Source organism: Carassius carassius, chromosome 40, assembly GCF_963082965.1.
Source record: "Carassius carassius chromosome 40, fCarCar2.1, whole genome shotgun sequence".
Lineage (NCBI taxonomy): Eukaryota > Metazoa > Chordata > Actinopteri > Cypriniformes > Cyprinidae > Carassius > Carassius carassius.
Window position 1 is genome coordinate 6645349 of NC_081794.1, and position 12911 is coordinate 6658259.

At 36.2% G+C, this 12911-nt stretch overlaps 2 protein-coding genes across 3 annotated transcripts in view; both read left to right on the forward strand.

Annotated features, from left to right (window-relative positions):
• The window catches only part of LOC132122033 (myoferlin-like), a 42315-nt gene extending 39340 nt beyond the window's left edge, over positions 1-2975 (forward strand). The window contains exons 46-54 of the mRNA XM_059531877.1: positions 90-229; positions 328-416; positions 492-587; positions 1405-1546; positions 1627-1726; positions 1809-1996; positions 2180-2289; positions 2377-2524; positions 2610-2975. Coding sequence (XP_059387860.1) covers positions 90-229; positions 328-416; positions 492-587; positions 1405-1546; positions 1627-1726; positions 1809-1996; positions 2180-2289; positions 2377-2524; positions 2610-2648 — 1052 coding nt within the window. The 3' untranslated portion in view covers positions 2649-2975. The remainder of the gene's footprint in view (positions 1-89; positions 230-327; positions 417-491; positions 588-1404; positions 1547-1626; positions 1727-1808; positions 1997-2179; positions 2290-2376; positions 2525-2609) is intronic.
• A 1140-nt stretch (positions 2976-4115) lies between these two features.
• Positions 4116-12911, forward strand: part of sun1a (Sad1 and UNC84 domain containing 1a) — a 43261-nt gene continuing 34465 nt past the window's right edge. For both annotated transcript variants that reach the window (XM_059531881.1, XM_059531883.1), the window contains exon 1: positions 4116-4295. The gene's annotated coding sequence lies outside the window, so the exon portion shown is untranslated. The remainder of the gene's footprint in view (positions 4296-12911) is intronic.

Consider the following 12911-nt stretch of genomic DNA (forward strand, 5'->3'; position numbering starts at 1 on the left):
AAATCTGTTGTCTTAAGTTCAAACTTTTAAAAGCTGTTTGAAACTTTTAGTCAAGTTGTCTAGTATACATGTATATGTATGCATTTTAGAAGCAAACAAGGAAATTCACGAACACCTGGGTCCTCCAAGTGAACGGATCGCTCTGCACGTCCTGAGAACTCAAGGCCTGGTTCCGGAGCATGTTGAAAGCAGAACTCTTTACAGTAGCTTCCAACCGACTCTCCCACAGGTGTGATGCTATTCACAGGCCAGTTCTTCCTGTGATATACCATACAGAGCCCAGAATACTGCTTTGTTATCTGCGTTATTGACTAGTCTGTTTTATAGGGAAAACTCCAGATGTGGGTAGACATTTTCCCAAAAAGTCTTGGGCCTCCTGGACCTCCTTTTGACATATCTCCACGCAAAGCAAAAAAGTGAGAAGAAATTGGTGATTTTGGTTTTGCTTTTGTGTTGATCGGCAGTTGACTCGTGTTCATTCTTTCTATAAGGTATTTTCTGCGCGTTATTGTTTGGAACACGACTGAGGTCGTTTTGGATGACACCAGCATTACTGGTGAAAATATGAGTGACATCTATGTAAAGGGGTATGTAAAAGATTTAAGTTTAAGACAAAACCATTGATATTGTGTTTTTTTGCTTCCATAACATGTCTTTTTTCAGACTAGTGGCAGGAAAACCACCGAAATATATATTTAAATGTTTATTATTACACTTTAAAAAAAAAAAAAAATCTTTTTCAGTTTACTTTCAGCAACTTTAACACTGTTGCCGCAAGTCAATTTTCATGTCCATGGGATGGAGCTACCCCAATTACATGATATTTAGCCCCTAAAATGCAAATTTTACAAATGTGATTGGGCTAGTTATGAATAGCAATTGGGTGGGTTTTGTGGTGAAAACCTGGCAACCCTAATCTCTTTGCATCTGTAAATTTGAATAACAGTACATATAGTGAAGGCCACTTTCTCGAAATGTTTCTCAGGCACTGAGCCAGAAATCTCCCCTTCATTAGCACTTACACCCAAACTTTACAGTTTTATTTCCATCTGTATTCTGAAGGTTTTAACAGAGGAGTTTATTTCATCTGCCTCATTTATATGGCCTAAAATTTTATTCCTAAAAACACGGTGAAAATGTTTCCAGCTGTTGACCATATTAATAGGTGATTTAAAAGTGATATCTAAGGATTTTTGGCTTTATCCAATGCTCAGATTTCTGGTCCATATTTATTTCGGTAATTTGTGTATTTAAATAACATTTCATAAAACCTGTAACTCATAATAGATATCACCACGTTTCCCTGATTGATTAGATTTTTACACTGTTTACCTTTGGAGTCTTCCCTTAATGTGTTTTACAAGTAATATGTGTTGTAATTCATGCGTTTATGCCTTTGATTAGTTGGATGCCAGGTATGGAAGAAGATAAGCAAAAAACAGACGTCCATTACCGATCTTTGGATGGCGATGGCAATTTCAACTGGAGATTTGTCTTTGGATTTGAATACTTGCCTACAGAGGAGCTGTGTCTTGTATCTAAAAAGGTAATGCAGTTTAGACGCGTTTCATGTATTATGAAGAGCACTTGGAAGTATTAAAATATTCATTCTTTTCTGTTAAAAAGGAACATTTCTGGAGCCTTGACAAATCCGAGTTGAGAATCCCACCCAAGCTTATTGTTCAAATATGGGATAATGACAAATTCTCTCTGGATGATTACCTAGGTGAGACCTGTGTATGCAGATCTTGGAAATTTTGGCGTTGTCATATTATGGGGTTTATGTATTAATCTCGCGTATGTTCCAGGTGCTGTTGAACTTGATCTGCACCACCTCATCATCCCTTCCAAAACACCGAAGAAATGTAGCCTTAGCATGATCCCTGATGGAACCACACCTCGAATGTCAGACCAATTGAAGTCTCTCTTTGACCAGAAGTCAGTTAGAGGATGGTGGCCGTGCTACATGGATAAAGACGGCAAGAGGGAACTCGGTGTAAGAACAGTTAACACGCTGTATTTCTTTGTTGCAGTATGACTATTCATTATTCAGTCAAATGGATATAATCAAACCTTCTCCACATTTAAATACTTGTCACTTGCAAATGCGTGATATTTTGGTAAAATGGGATGTTAAAGTCATTTTCCTAATTGGGGTTACTTTATATGTTGGTTTCAGGGAAAGGTTGAGTTGACTTTGGAGATTGTGAATGAGAAGGAAGCGGATGAGAGACCTGCTGGAAAAGGCAGAGATGAACCAAATATGAATCCAAAACTGGATCCTCCCAAGTAATTGATTTCTTACTTTGTGTTTCTCCTGTTGTGTGTGTGAATAGAAGATCATCACAAGATTTGTTTCTCTTTTCAACTTCTCAGGCGACCTGAAATCTCATTCTTTTGGTTCTCAAATCCATGCAAGACGTGCAAGTTCATAGTGTGGCGTAGATCTAAGTGGGTGATCATTGGCCTGATTGTGCTAGTCTTAGTGCTGTTATTCATTGGGATCTTGTTGTTTTCATTACCGGTAAGGACACACTTTATCAGTCCTGTTGAGAATTTACACTTGGGATGTAATGTCTACAATGCTAATTCATTTTTTGTTTTTTCAGAACTATATTTCCATGAAAATCGTCAAACCCTTCAATTAAGTTCAGGAGGAGTTCAACTTTTTGTAATTTTATCCATGTAGTTGGCATGATCTAGGTTTCAGAAATGGTTAATTTTCTTAATGAGGTTTGCACCATCAATACAGTGTTTATGTTGTGATTGTTCATGTGGTTGTTTAAGTATTGACCTTGAATCACTTTTTGCACCAATATTAAAGTAGTTATGAATTTGCACTTTTTGGTTGATATTTGATATGTTTAGAAACATTTGTGCACGCAAGGTGTCTTCTATTGCAGACAAAAATATTTTTATTGCATTATAACCTCTTGATCATTTTAAAGCTGACTGATTAAAAAATGTTAAATAAAGATGTTAATGTTTGTATAAACAAGGAAATAAAGAAATGAACCCTTTTATATAGTTTAGCAATATCATGCAAGCAAGAGTGCCGTTTTCCCTGACATTTCTATGATTGGAAATGAAAAATTAATTTTATAAATCAATTCCATAAAGTAAATACTTGAAATATAACTACAGCCTTAATGTCTTGTACACATACCCACACACACATACATATATATATATATATATATATATATATGTGTGTGTGAGAGAGAATCTGAGCAAAGCAGAGTTTGGGAGTGTTTACTTTTTTTTTTTTTTTTTCTCTGCACTCTTGAGAGAAATGGACCTTTAATGGGTGATACAATAAAAACAACGGAGTCAGTGTGTAGTTATTTAATTAAAAAGCACAAAGTTGATTCTTTCATACCAACAAAAAAATAAAACTATTTTGTTCAGTATTCTGTTGTTTCTGTTACCATTAGGTGTCACTATGTACATTAGTCATGAATGATTATCATTGACAGTCTAGTTTGTCATATAATTAGAATATACACTGTGAAAACAATACATATGGTTTATTAGTTAAATTGCAAGTTAATGTGAATATGCATTTTTATTTTTTAAGAACTGTCTAAAATCTTGACCTTCGTGGTCATCGTGCAGTATTTAAAAAAAAATTATCGTAATGACTATAACATTTAGCTAAAATAAGATTAATACATTTCAAATAAATATAAATAATAAATGGTAAAGTGTAGGTAAAGAAATTCATGGGCGGTATTAAATTGATGTATTTTTGCATAAATTAATAATATTTAGAAATTACTTAGGTTCTGCCCAAAGCATTCTTGGTGTCCTTTTTTAAATTGGAATTTAATTTAAGAACGCTTTCATTGTTTTTAATACACTTTAATGTATCACTTAACACTTTAATTTTTTTAAAAGTTGTAAATAAAACTGTCAAAAAATAAAAACTATTTTAAAAAGTCTATCATTACATATATTACAATAAACCAATTATTATTAATAAATAACACTGACGCTCTGTCAAAAAGAAAAACAAGGTAATAATTGCGTTTTTAGTATTTTAAAGGTATTATAATTGAATTTATAATGAGGTAGAACTTGGCGGATATGACGTCGTTTCTCAAGCTCAAGTGCGTGACGTGATATTGAAAAAGCCACCTGAGGCGTGATTAGAGAAACGGCTAAACACCGTTATCGTAGCTGAATAATATTATACTGTGAAGTGAACGCAAACTAACGCACACACGTTCATAACCTAACGGCAGTTCATTCCTTTGTATTTCATCTGAGAGTAAAACCACGACGGTCAAGCTCAGGTAAGTGACTTTAATGTTTGTACTGCTAACTTGCTAGTCAATTGCGACAGGTGCTGTTGAGTCAATAATATTTACCTGAACGTATCTTTTTTTATTTATTTTTTATTTTATTATTATTATTTTTTTTCGTGTGTTTATTATGGGGTTTATTTGCATTTAATTTAGTTGTTTCTGTAACATGAGGCTTTAGAATATCCGTTTGTGAAATGCTGAGTCTTATCTTGTCTGTCAGATGTAGAGATGAGTGTTTGTATTTCGCGGCAGTAGGCCGATGCGCCTCTCATTGGTTCAATCGGCTGTTTCTCTGGATGATGCGAGGATGAGAGAAGGCCACACATGGATTACAATGGTTTATAAACGGTGATACTGGTGATGTTTCGTTTGTAGGAGGCCGGTTTTGAGGTGGAGGGCCCCAGACCTGTCTGAGTGAGTCTCTTGTTTTTCTATATAAAGCGAAGACGCCGCATTCCGCGCATTATCATGAAACCTTTTAATGCAATTATAGTCGGTTAACTGCACACTTGCTTTAAGTGTACATTGTTGTATATCATTTATCTTTTGTAAACCGCATTCACATTGTATTATGTGAAACTGTACGCTTATTGCAATCTCACAGCCACTGGTAGTGAGTTTGTGTGAGATGCACTCCTCCTCTCCACACAAAAGCTAACCATGCTGTCTGACTGCTGTATTGATTGTTCATACTAACAACTCAGGGGACATGAGTAGTTGACCGTATTTTCATGGTCTTTGCCGGTATTATTAAAATTTGACCATGACATAGGCTTGCCTTTTTTGTTGTTTCTGTGCAATTCCTTATCTTATAAGAATAAGACTCCTTTTGACGTTAGATCAGTAGCCCATTTTTGTAGCACTCATATGAAGAATATTGTTTTTCTTGGTAGTTATTTGGACTTTTTCGTTGCCTAGTTTTATTTTTAGTATTGTAATTAGAATATAAGATAACGGATTATATTTTAATGTTATCTTATATTCTGTTTGGGTTTGAGACTACATTATTTAGTACATCGATTTTTTTTTTCCTCCTATAGTTTGATGCATGAGAGTCCAACATTTATTGTTATCTTTGTGTGAGAGGATGATGATGATGTTCCAAGAAGAGCCAATCTGTGCACTCGTGTGAAGGTGTGCCGTCAAACCTATTGCATCACACAAAGGATAAGTTTGCTGATTTCTCAACCAGATTTGCGTTGTTACAATGCCAGTAGTATGTAGATGAACCGTGTGAACTTTCTCCATGCTTCCTGTCCTAGACCTGGATCTACCTGTTATTTGTCAGCAGAAGTCTGCTGCATGACCCACAATGGCTACCTTTTACATGCACAATTTTTGGACCATATTCATTCCGATTAATGAATCTGAATGTAGTGTTTAATAAAGTGATCGGGTTGATGTGTGCGTTAATGTCACAAGCTTCAAATATGAATATATTTTTGACATGTGCACACTGCACAAATAACTAAAGTGGAAAGTGACCGATATTATAATGTAGAGTTTCTCACTGTTTGCACATAACCACTCTCCTACATGGTTTCTTTGTGTTTTCATAAATGTTTGCAATTCTTTAAAACAACAACAAAAAAAAATCTCGCATTGTTTAATCACTAGGGCTGGGATGATAAATTGATGAAGAATCGATTTGTGGATTGATTCTGAGGTTTTCAGAATGCATTGTGGTTCCTCTGGAATCGATTCCAAGTTTAGATTTTAACAGCAGATACGGCTCTAATCTAGATTTTAAATTCACTCTCCAATGCTTATGAGTGCTAAAGAGCACTAGTGCATTCGACTGAGTCATGTAATGTTAATTTCGCCTCAGCACGGAATGCTTTTATTTCACAAGATTAATGTAAACACAGCCCACTGTGAACACCCTTGTAATTCACTTCAAGGTTCAAGTGTGTGTAAGGATTTGGAAAAGAGCAGACTACAGTTGTTTCTAAAGCATGCAGTGCCATCTGCTGTTCAAAACTAAGCTCAGGATTGAGTCAAGAAGTAATCGCGATGCATTCGGAAAATTTTATTTTCCCAGCCCTACTAAGCACAGTCATCATGACCTCTATATACATATATCGTCTATATACTTGTAAAAAGTTGAAACAGAAAAGATTAGAATTTATGTATTTTGGCCAGATGGCTGCCATCTATAGTGTAAAAAGATAAATAGCATGACTTCATACTGGGTCAAAATCATGTTATGTAATGTCAAGTAATTGGTTGAAGCGTTCAATGTCTGCTGTGCACAAATTACAGATTTAATGCTTAGAAAATATAATGTTCAAATGTAATGTAGAATTCTAACTACTACTTTGGTTTGGTGTTTGTGTGTGTATATGTGTGTATACAGTCAGACTTCCATTTTAATTTCTCTATAGGTTGTACCCAATACATATTGGTTCCATTTAGTTTTTTACATGGTCATGTGGGATCTTGCCAGAACCCTCAAGCAGATGAGTGGTTCTTTGTGTAAGACTGAATTGGTTTCCACTCATTTGTCACTGCAAGTTTGTCTCCGGACAGGTCAAGAAGAATGAGCATTGGTGATCAATGACTCACATTTCGCATCCCGTCTTAGCCATTTCCTAATGTGGATTTTAAGCGGATACACATCCAATATCTGGAAATCTGACCTACGTCTAAACACACGCATCCAGTTCTCACTCACAGCTCCCAATGCGAGGGCGACCTGTTTGCTCAAAGATTTTTAATGGTGTTTAAATGCGGGTGTGCTGTATGTGCTTGCATTTCGAGATGGAAACTTTTTATAGGTAAGAAATTGCACGTTCAGTAGCTGGTTTTCAACACCTGCCCCGTGAATTTTGAAAATACAACCACTAAAAGCTACATTATATTTCTCTGCAATGTGGTGATAACTTGAGGGGATTATTTTTCCGGTCTTTATCCTTTCAGATTTTGTGCTGCAAAACATCCATGACCGCCATTGTCCATGCTGGTAAATAATAATGGCCATTCGACATGAATTATATAAATAATTTTAATAGCATGGTCATTTAAAACACAAGGGTCTACCATGTGCATAGTAAAGCGATTACTGCAGACAATCCTTTTGGCTGGGAATTAATGTAAACGCAGATATCGGATACCAGTCGTGTCTAAAGGGAATGTAAACAGACGGGCCAAAAAATTTGTAAATGTAAAAAGATTGGATTTGTGCATTTAAGATTATCACAGCTGTAAAGATAATCGCAATCATTCTTGCAATTTGGGCCAACCCAAAAAACTGAATTCAGAAGAATTTGCAATAAACATCCAGAAATTCAAGTATTTGTAGTATAAATGAGGCATAAAAACGGATCCATTAACTTACCCAAAACACACTCACACTGACCCTAGATCAGCAGAACATTGTTCACTCCTGCATGTTACTGCAAAGTGTAAGCCATGATGTGTCTCAGCTGATCACATGTGATTGGATCACCAGAGATTAATACAGGGTGAATACTGGGCACCTCGCTGAATTTCTTTGCTGAATCACTTTTACAGATGCAATTCATCCCATGTTCAAAGTACAATGAAGTGCCTTTAAAATTTATAGTGACAGAGATCCTGAGGATAATGAGGGAGGGACAGGGAACGTTTAGTGGCTCACATGTCATGTATACAGGAGCTGTACACTGGAAGTAGAGCAAGCCTTCTTAATTTGCTTGATCCCTCCAGATCTCCTTGTGTCTGTGGGAGCGTGTGTGTATGCAGTAATGTGATTGTTCCATGGGATGACCAGTGACGACACATGGGATCTGGAGAGCTGGGGCTGGACGCTGCTGTGTGTATTACACCTGTTTGTTTGTTTTCTGTGTTTGTGTTTGGCAGGAAGCCTTAGCTTTAATGTTAGTGCTATTCTTGGTATCGATTTAAGGCTGGAAATTTAACACTGGTAGGCTGACGTTAATTATACATTGTCAGGTTACTGTTAAGCATGTTTTGCTCAGCTGCTGCTGTCTGTATGTCCTTTGTCACACTGTCAGACCTCAAGCAAGCAGAGCAGCTCCAAAGTTCAGACGTGAATGCTGGGATTGTTTCTAGAGAGATGGCAGTTGTTACTGTCCTTGAACCATTGGCTTGAGTTTAGAAAGGGTGGCTGAGCACCGTTAGTTGTAAAATGACTAGACTCATTCTTTCATTTTTACTGGATGGCTTTGATTTGTTTTGAGTGTTTGAGATTGGAGTTTGTTTTCTCGGTTGTGGAGGTTTAATGTGTACCAAATTCTTCACTTGTCCACTTGGTCTTTGCTTAGTGTGTTTGTGTGTGTGTGTGTGAATTTAAAGGGGTGTTAGTCTGAATTAGTGCTGAGCGGTTAGAACAAAAATTTATATCATGTGTTTGTTTGTTTTTTTTCTAAATAATGCCGGTTTCCCGGTTTATGGCGTAAAATGGTTGTTTGGTCGACGTCGGATTTTTGGAAACCAAAAAAACTCCAAACAACAGACCTTCACCACCAAGTCGGTGCTGAAAATTAAAAAATGTGATGATACCACTACAGATACTCTGTAGTACTGGTAGTAAGTTACCGACTCCCGAGTATATTCGGTACACGCAGCTGCGTTCAGTCGCTTCCGTGTTAGTCTAAGCACAGGGCTCAAGACTGTAGCCGATTATATACTAGTGTCTGTGAATATTAAACTGCAAAATACTATTTAAATATTACTCCTGCAAATTCTACATCTCTGTGGGTGACGGGCGCAGATGCGCCGTTTCATTTGAGAAAACTGTCATCATAAACACAGACACTCAAAGATCTTCATGGCAACCCATCAAAATAAATGTTTGGTTTAACGTGAGTAAATTGACCTTATATTAAGCTACTTTTGTAGCCTACAGTAGATTTAACTATGTCTCTATGTAGTAATAATAATACATCTCTTTTAATAATAATAATTATGCCTAGACGTAGGGCTGGGCGATATATCGAATATTAGCCATAACATCGGAATAATTTTGACGACGATGTACAATTTGAATATATCGGGAATATCGAATATTTCAAATTCAAGCATACTTTCCCAAAACAACGCGCCGAATGTCCAAAAAAGGAACCTGTAACTGCTGACTGCTCTACGCCCCTCTACTACGAGAGCTGTAATGATAGCAGTTGCCAGATAACAAGAGTTTAAATCTCCGAATCAGAGCTCCACTGTTACAAGGATACATTTTCTGCCCGGTGTTTGCTTATTTTAAGCAATCTGGCAACCATGCGCACGTGCTCACTCCTCATTGCGAAAGAGCCGCCGACGATAATCTGAAAACACTAACAAGCTGGAATTGAGCGATCTAATGAAAGAGTCGTTCAGCCGGTCTGTTTTCTGTCGTGAGATCTCAACTGTATTGTTTGCATTTGTGATCGCAAAATAAATGCACTTACTCGACCGCTGATGTTTGAATAGAGAAACATAGACTATGGCCATTTGGAATTACTATTGGGGAATTTCACTGATATGTTTACCAGTTTCCATAATATAGACAGAGAGAATGCAAAAGTCTTTGGTATTCATTTATAAATATTTATATATAAGAGCTATGTGCTTCAGCAACTAGCTCCCCATCTAAGAGGGTTTTTAGTGTCAGTAGGAACATAGTTTCATGCCACAGAGCTTCTTTTAAAACCACAGACAGTTGACAGACTTGTGTTCTTAGCTTAAAAACTTGTTAACATTTTTTAAATAAAATACTTATCCCAGTTGCATAGTTTAAATTGTGAATTGCATGCACTAAAAAGAAGAATGCACTTTCTGTAACTGTTACTTAATTTGCACTGCTTCAGTTACATATAGGCCTACGTGTATTCATTTAATAAAAAGCAGTAAGTGATCTCTTGGTCTAGATTTTTTAACTGCTTAAATTAGCTGTTTAATCTAAATAGTTTTTTTTTTAATGGGCAAAAGAAAATCATGTTTTATTTTTTTATTATTTAAATGCAAATGCAAACATATCGAGATATATATCGAATATCGTAAAAATTGACAATATCGAGAGATCATTTTTTTTTTGTATATCGCCCAGCCCTACCTAGACGGTTGCTTGTTTTTGACTTGTTTTGCTGTAAAGAGATTATCTGATTAATATATCATTTTTTATATATTCCTAGACTTATTTGTTGCAGTTTTTTTATACAGTTATATTGTTAAACTAAAATACCTTTTTTAGTTTGCGGTGTTAGATTTTTGGCTGCATTTGAAGTTCTTTTTCACTTAAAATAAATATTATGGTCAAATTCATGTCAGATGATAATATAAATACAGTAGTTCACCATGTATTTGTTAATTTTTTTTTTTAAGGGATAAGTCTGAAGCACACCATAAAATTCTAGCAATTTACACAGGGCTAGTTGTATATACAGCTGTATATACAGATACACACCCAGGTATCGGATCAGCCGATACCCTGAGCCCAGGTATCGGAATCGGTATCGGAAAGAGAAAAAGGGTATCGGAACATCTCTTGTAGACGGAGTATGTGTGAAACAGGCGTTAAAATGTAACACCAGTGCACTACTGTTTACCCTCACCACGCCTCGCAGTCGCTGCTTAAAAGTGCAACATTGTAAAGGGTCCGTCTGAAAAAGTGTCACGCGGCCGCAGCTCAGCATAACGTTCGCTCAGCACAACGTTGAGTAATTAAATACATCGGTATGGCGGTATATTAAAAATGTATATCATAAAGAAAATATACACTGGTTTTCGGTATGAACCAGTATACCGCCCAGCACTAGTCTGAATAAAATGCTAGTAGCAGGATTATAAAATGAATAGGTGTGATTTTATGATCGTTTGATTAAAATGAAGAGAGCGCGCCATAAGTTTGAGATCATTTTACTTTGACTGTTTCCTATCCTGCATGGAAACTGTTGACCGCGCCTCTTTAAATGGTTTTTGTGGTGATCGTTGTATTTTAAAACACAATTGCAATGTTTTAAACTGACATGGCATTTAAAATAAACGTATGCCAAACGTAACTGTGGTGCGCGTGTGGCTGTGCTCCGCAGTAAAACGCACTGTTGCTCACATTAAATCTATTTGTGATTATTAGGACCAGTACTTAATTTGATCCTGCTGGATTCTGTTCTGGAAAATGTCAGATTTGGAATTTTTTGCATTCCGCCGGATTTTTAAAAGCCAAATAGGCTTTTACACGCGTTCGCATAGATGGAAAAGATAATCCTCTTCATATGACGTCCTTGGCATAACAGCAGAGTGAACTGGTATACTACAGTCTATTTAAAATGACTAGTGTAACCTTTTTAAATGTTTAGTTGACTATTTTATTTTGATAATGAACAGACTGCAATTTAAGAGAGTTGCTGGAATACATGCGTGCCAGACATAAAAAAAAAAAAAAAAAAAAACTTCCACTGAAGTGTTTGCTTTCATTTGTGCACACTCACAATAAAAACAGAAGATTTGTGCTCTTGTAAAATAAAGCAAACAAGCAGAATGCACGTTGTCATCCTTTTCTTTCCGTGAACTTAATGGAGCACCACCACACTTCTGTTTGAAATCTGTTATTTTAATTATTTGAATCAGATATTTTGCATATTTAAAACATTTTATGAAAACAATTTTTTTATTTTTATGTTAGGCCTATTACTTAAATAGGCTATACATTTTCCTTAAAGCATCCCATTTAGTCCCAGGGCTGGAGAACCTGTTTCCTTGTTCGGTCCATGCAGAAACTTGTGAACGATGCTTTTTGTGGCGTCACCGTTTAGTGACATCAGTGAATGCTCTGGGAAAACGTATTGTCAGAGTAGGTCACAGCTCCTATTAATTGCTGTTTTGAATCCAGCAATTATTTATTTACAAAATATAAGCTCTGATTGACAAGTGTGGTATAAAAGCTTTGTTTATTAGAGGAATAATAGGTTAACTGGAAAATGTTAGATCGTGATCATGCCTCTTGATGCTGTTCGAGCCTATAGCCTACATTTATGTAGCTTTGTTCTGGTTTGCCGATTGGTCACGAATTTTCACAAATCCAATAACATTTAGGCATTGTTTCTTTTCCTAAATCTTTAGTCTAACCCTGTAATTTTGCAGGTTTTTTTATTATCTTTCACTTTTAATCAGTTTTCGCATCTCTTACTGTGGTAAACATGGGAAGGGAAATTAAAGATCACTAATTGGTAAACATGGGAAGGGAAATTAAAGATCACTAATTAAGAATTTGTTCAATTTGTTTCCTTCAGTTAAATCATGGGTTATTTAGGGAACAAAATTAATTAAACCTGAACAGTTGCCACTAGGTCGTAGGAACGAATTAACAAGTTGTAAGATCCTTTCTGTCCCGTGTCCTGCAGCAAATGCAAAGCGCACGATATGAAACGATTATCTGATGAAATTACTTAGTTACCGTATTTTCCGGACTATGTCGCACTTTTTTTTCATAGTTTGGCTGGTCCTGCGACTTATAGTAAGGTGCGACTTATTTATCAAAATTAATTTGACATGAACCAAGAGAAAACATTACTGTCTACTGCCGTGAGAGGGCACTCTATGCTGCTCAGTGCTCCTGTAGTCTACCCGAAAACATAGAGCACCCTCTCGGTTGTAGACGGTAATGTTTTCTTCTGGTTCTTGGTT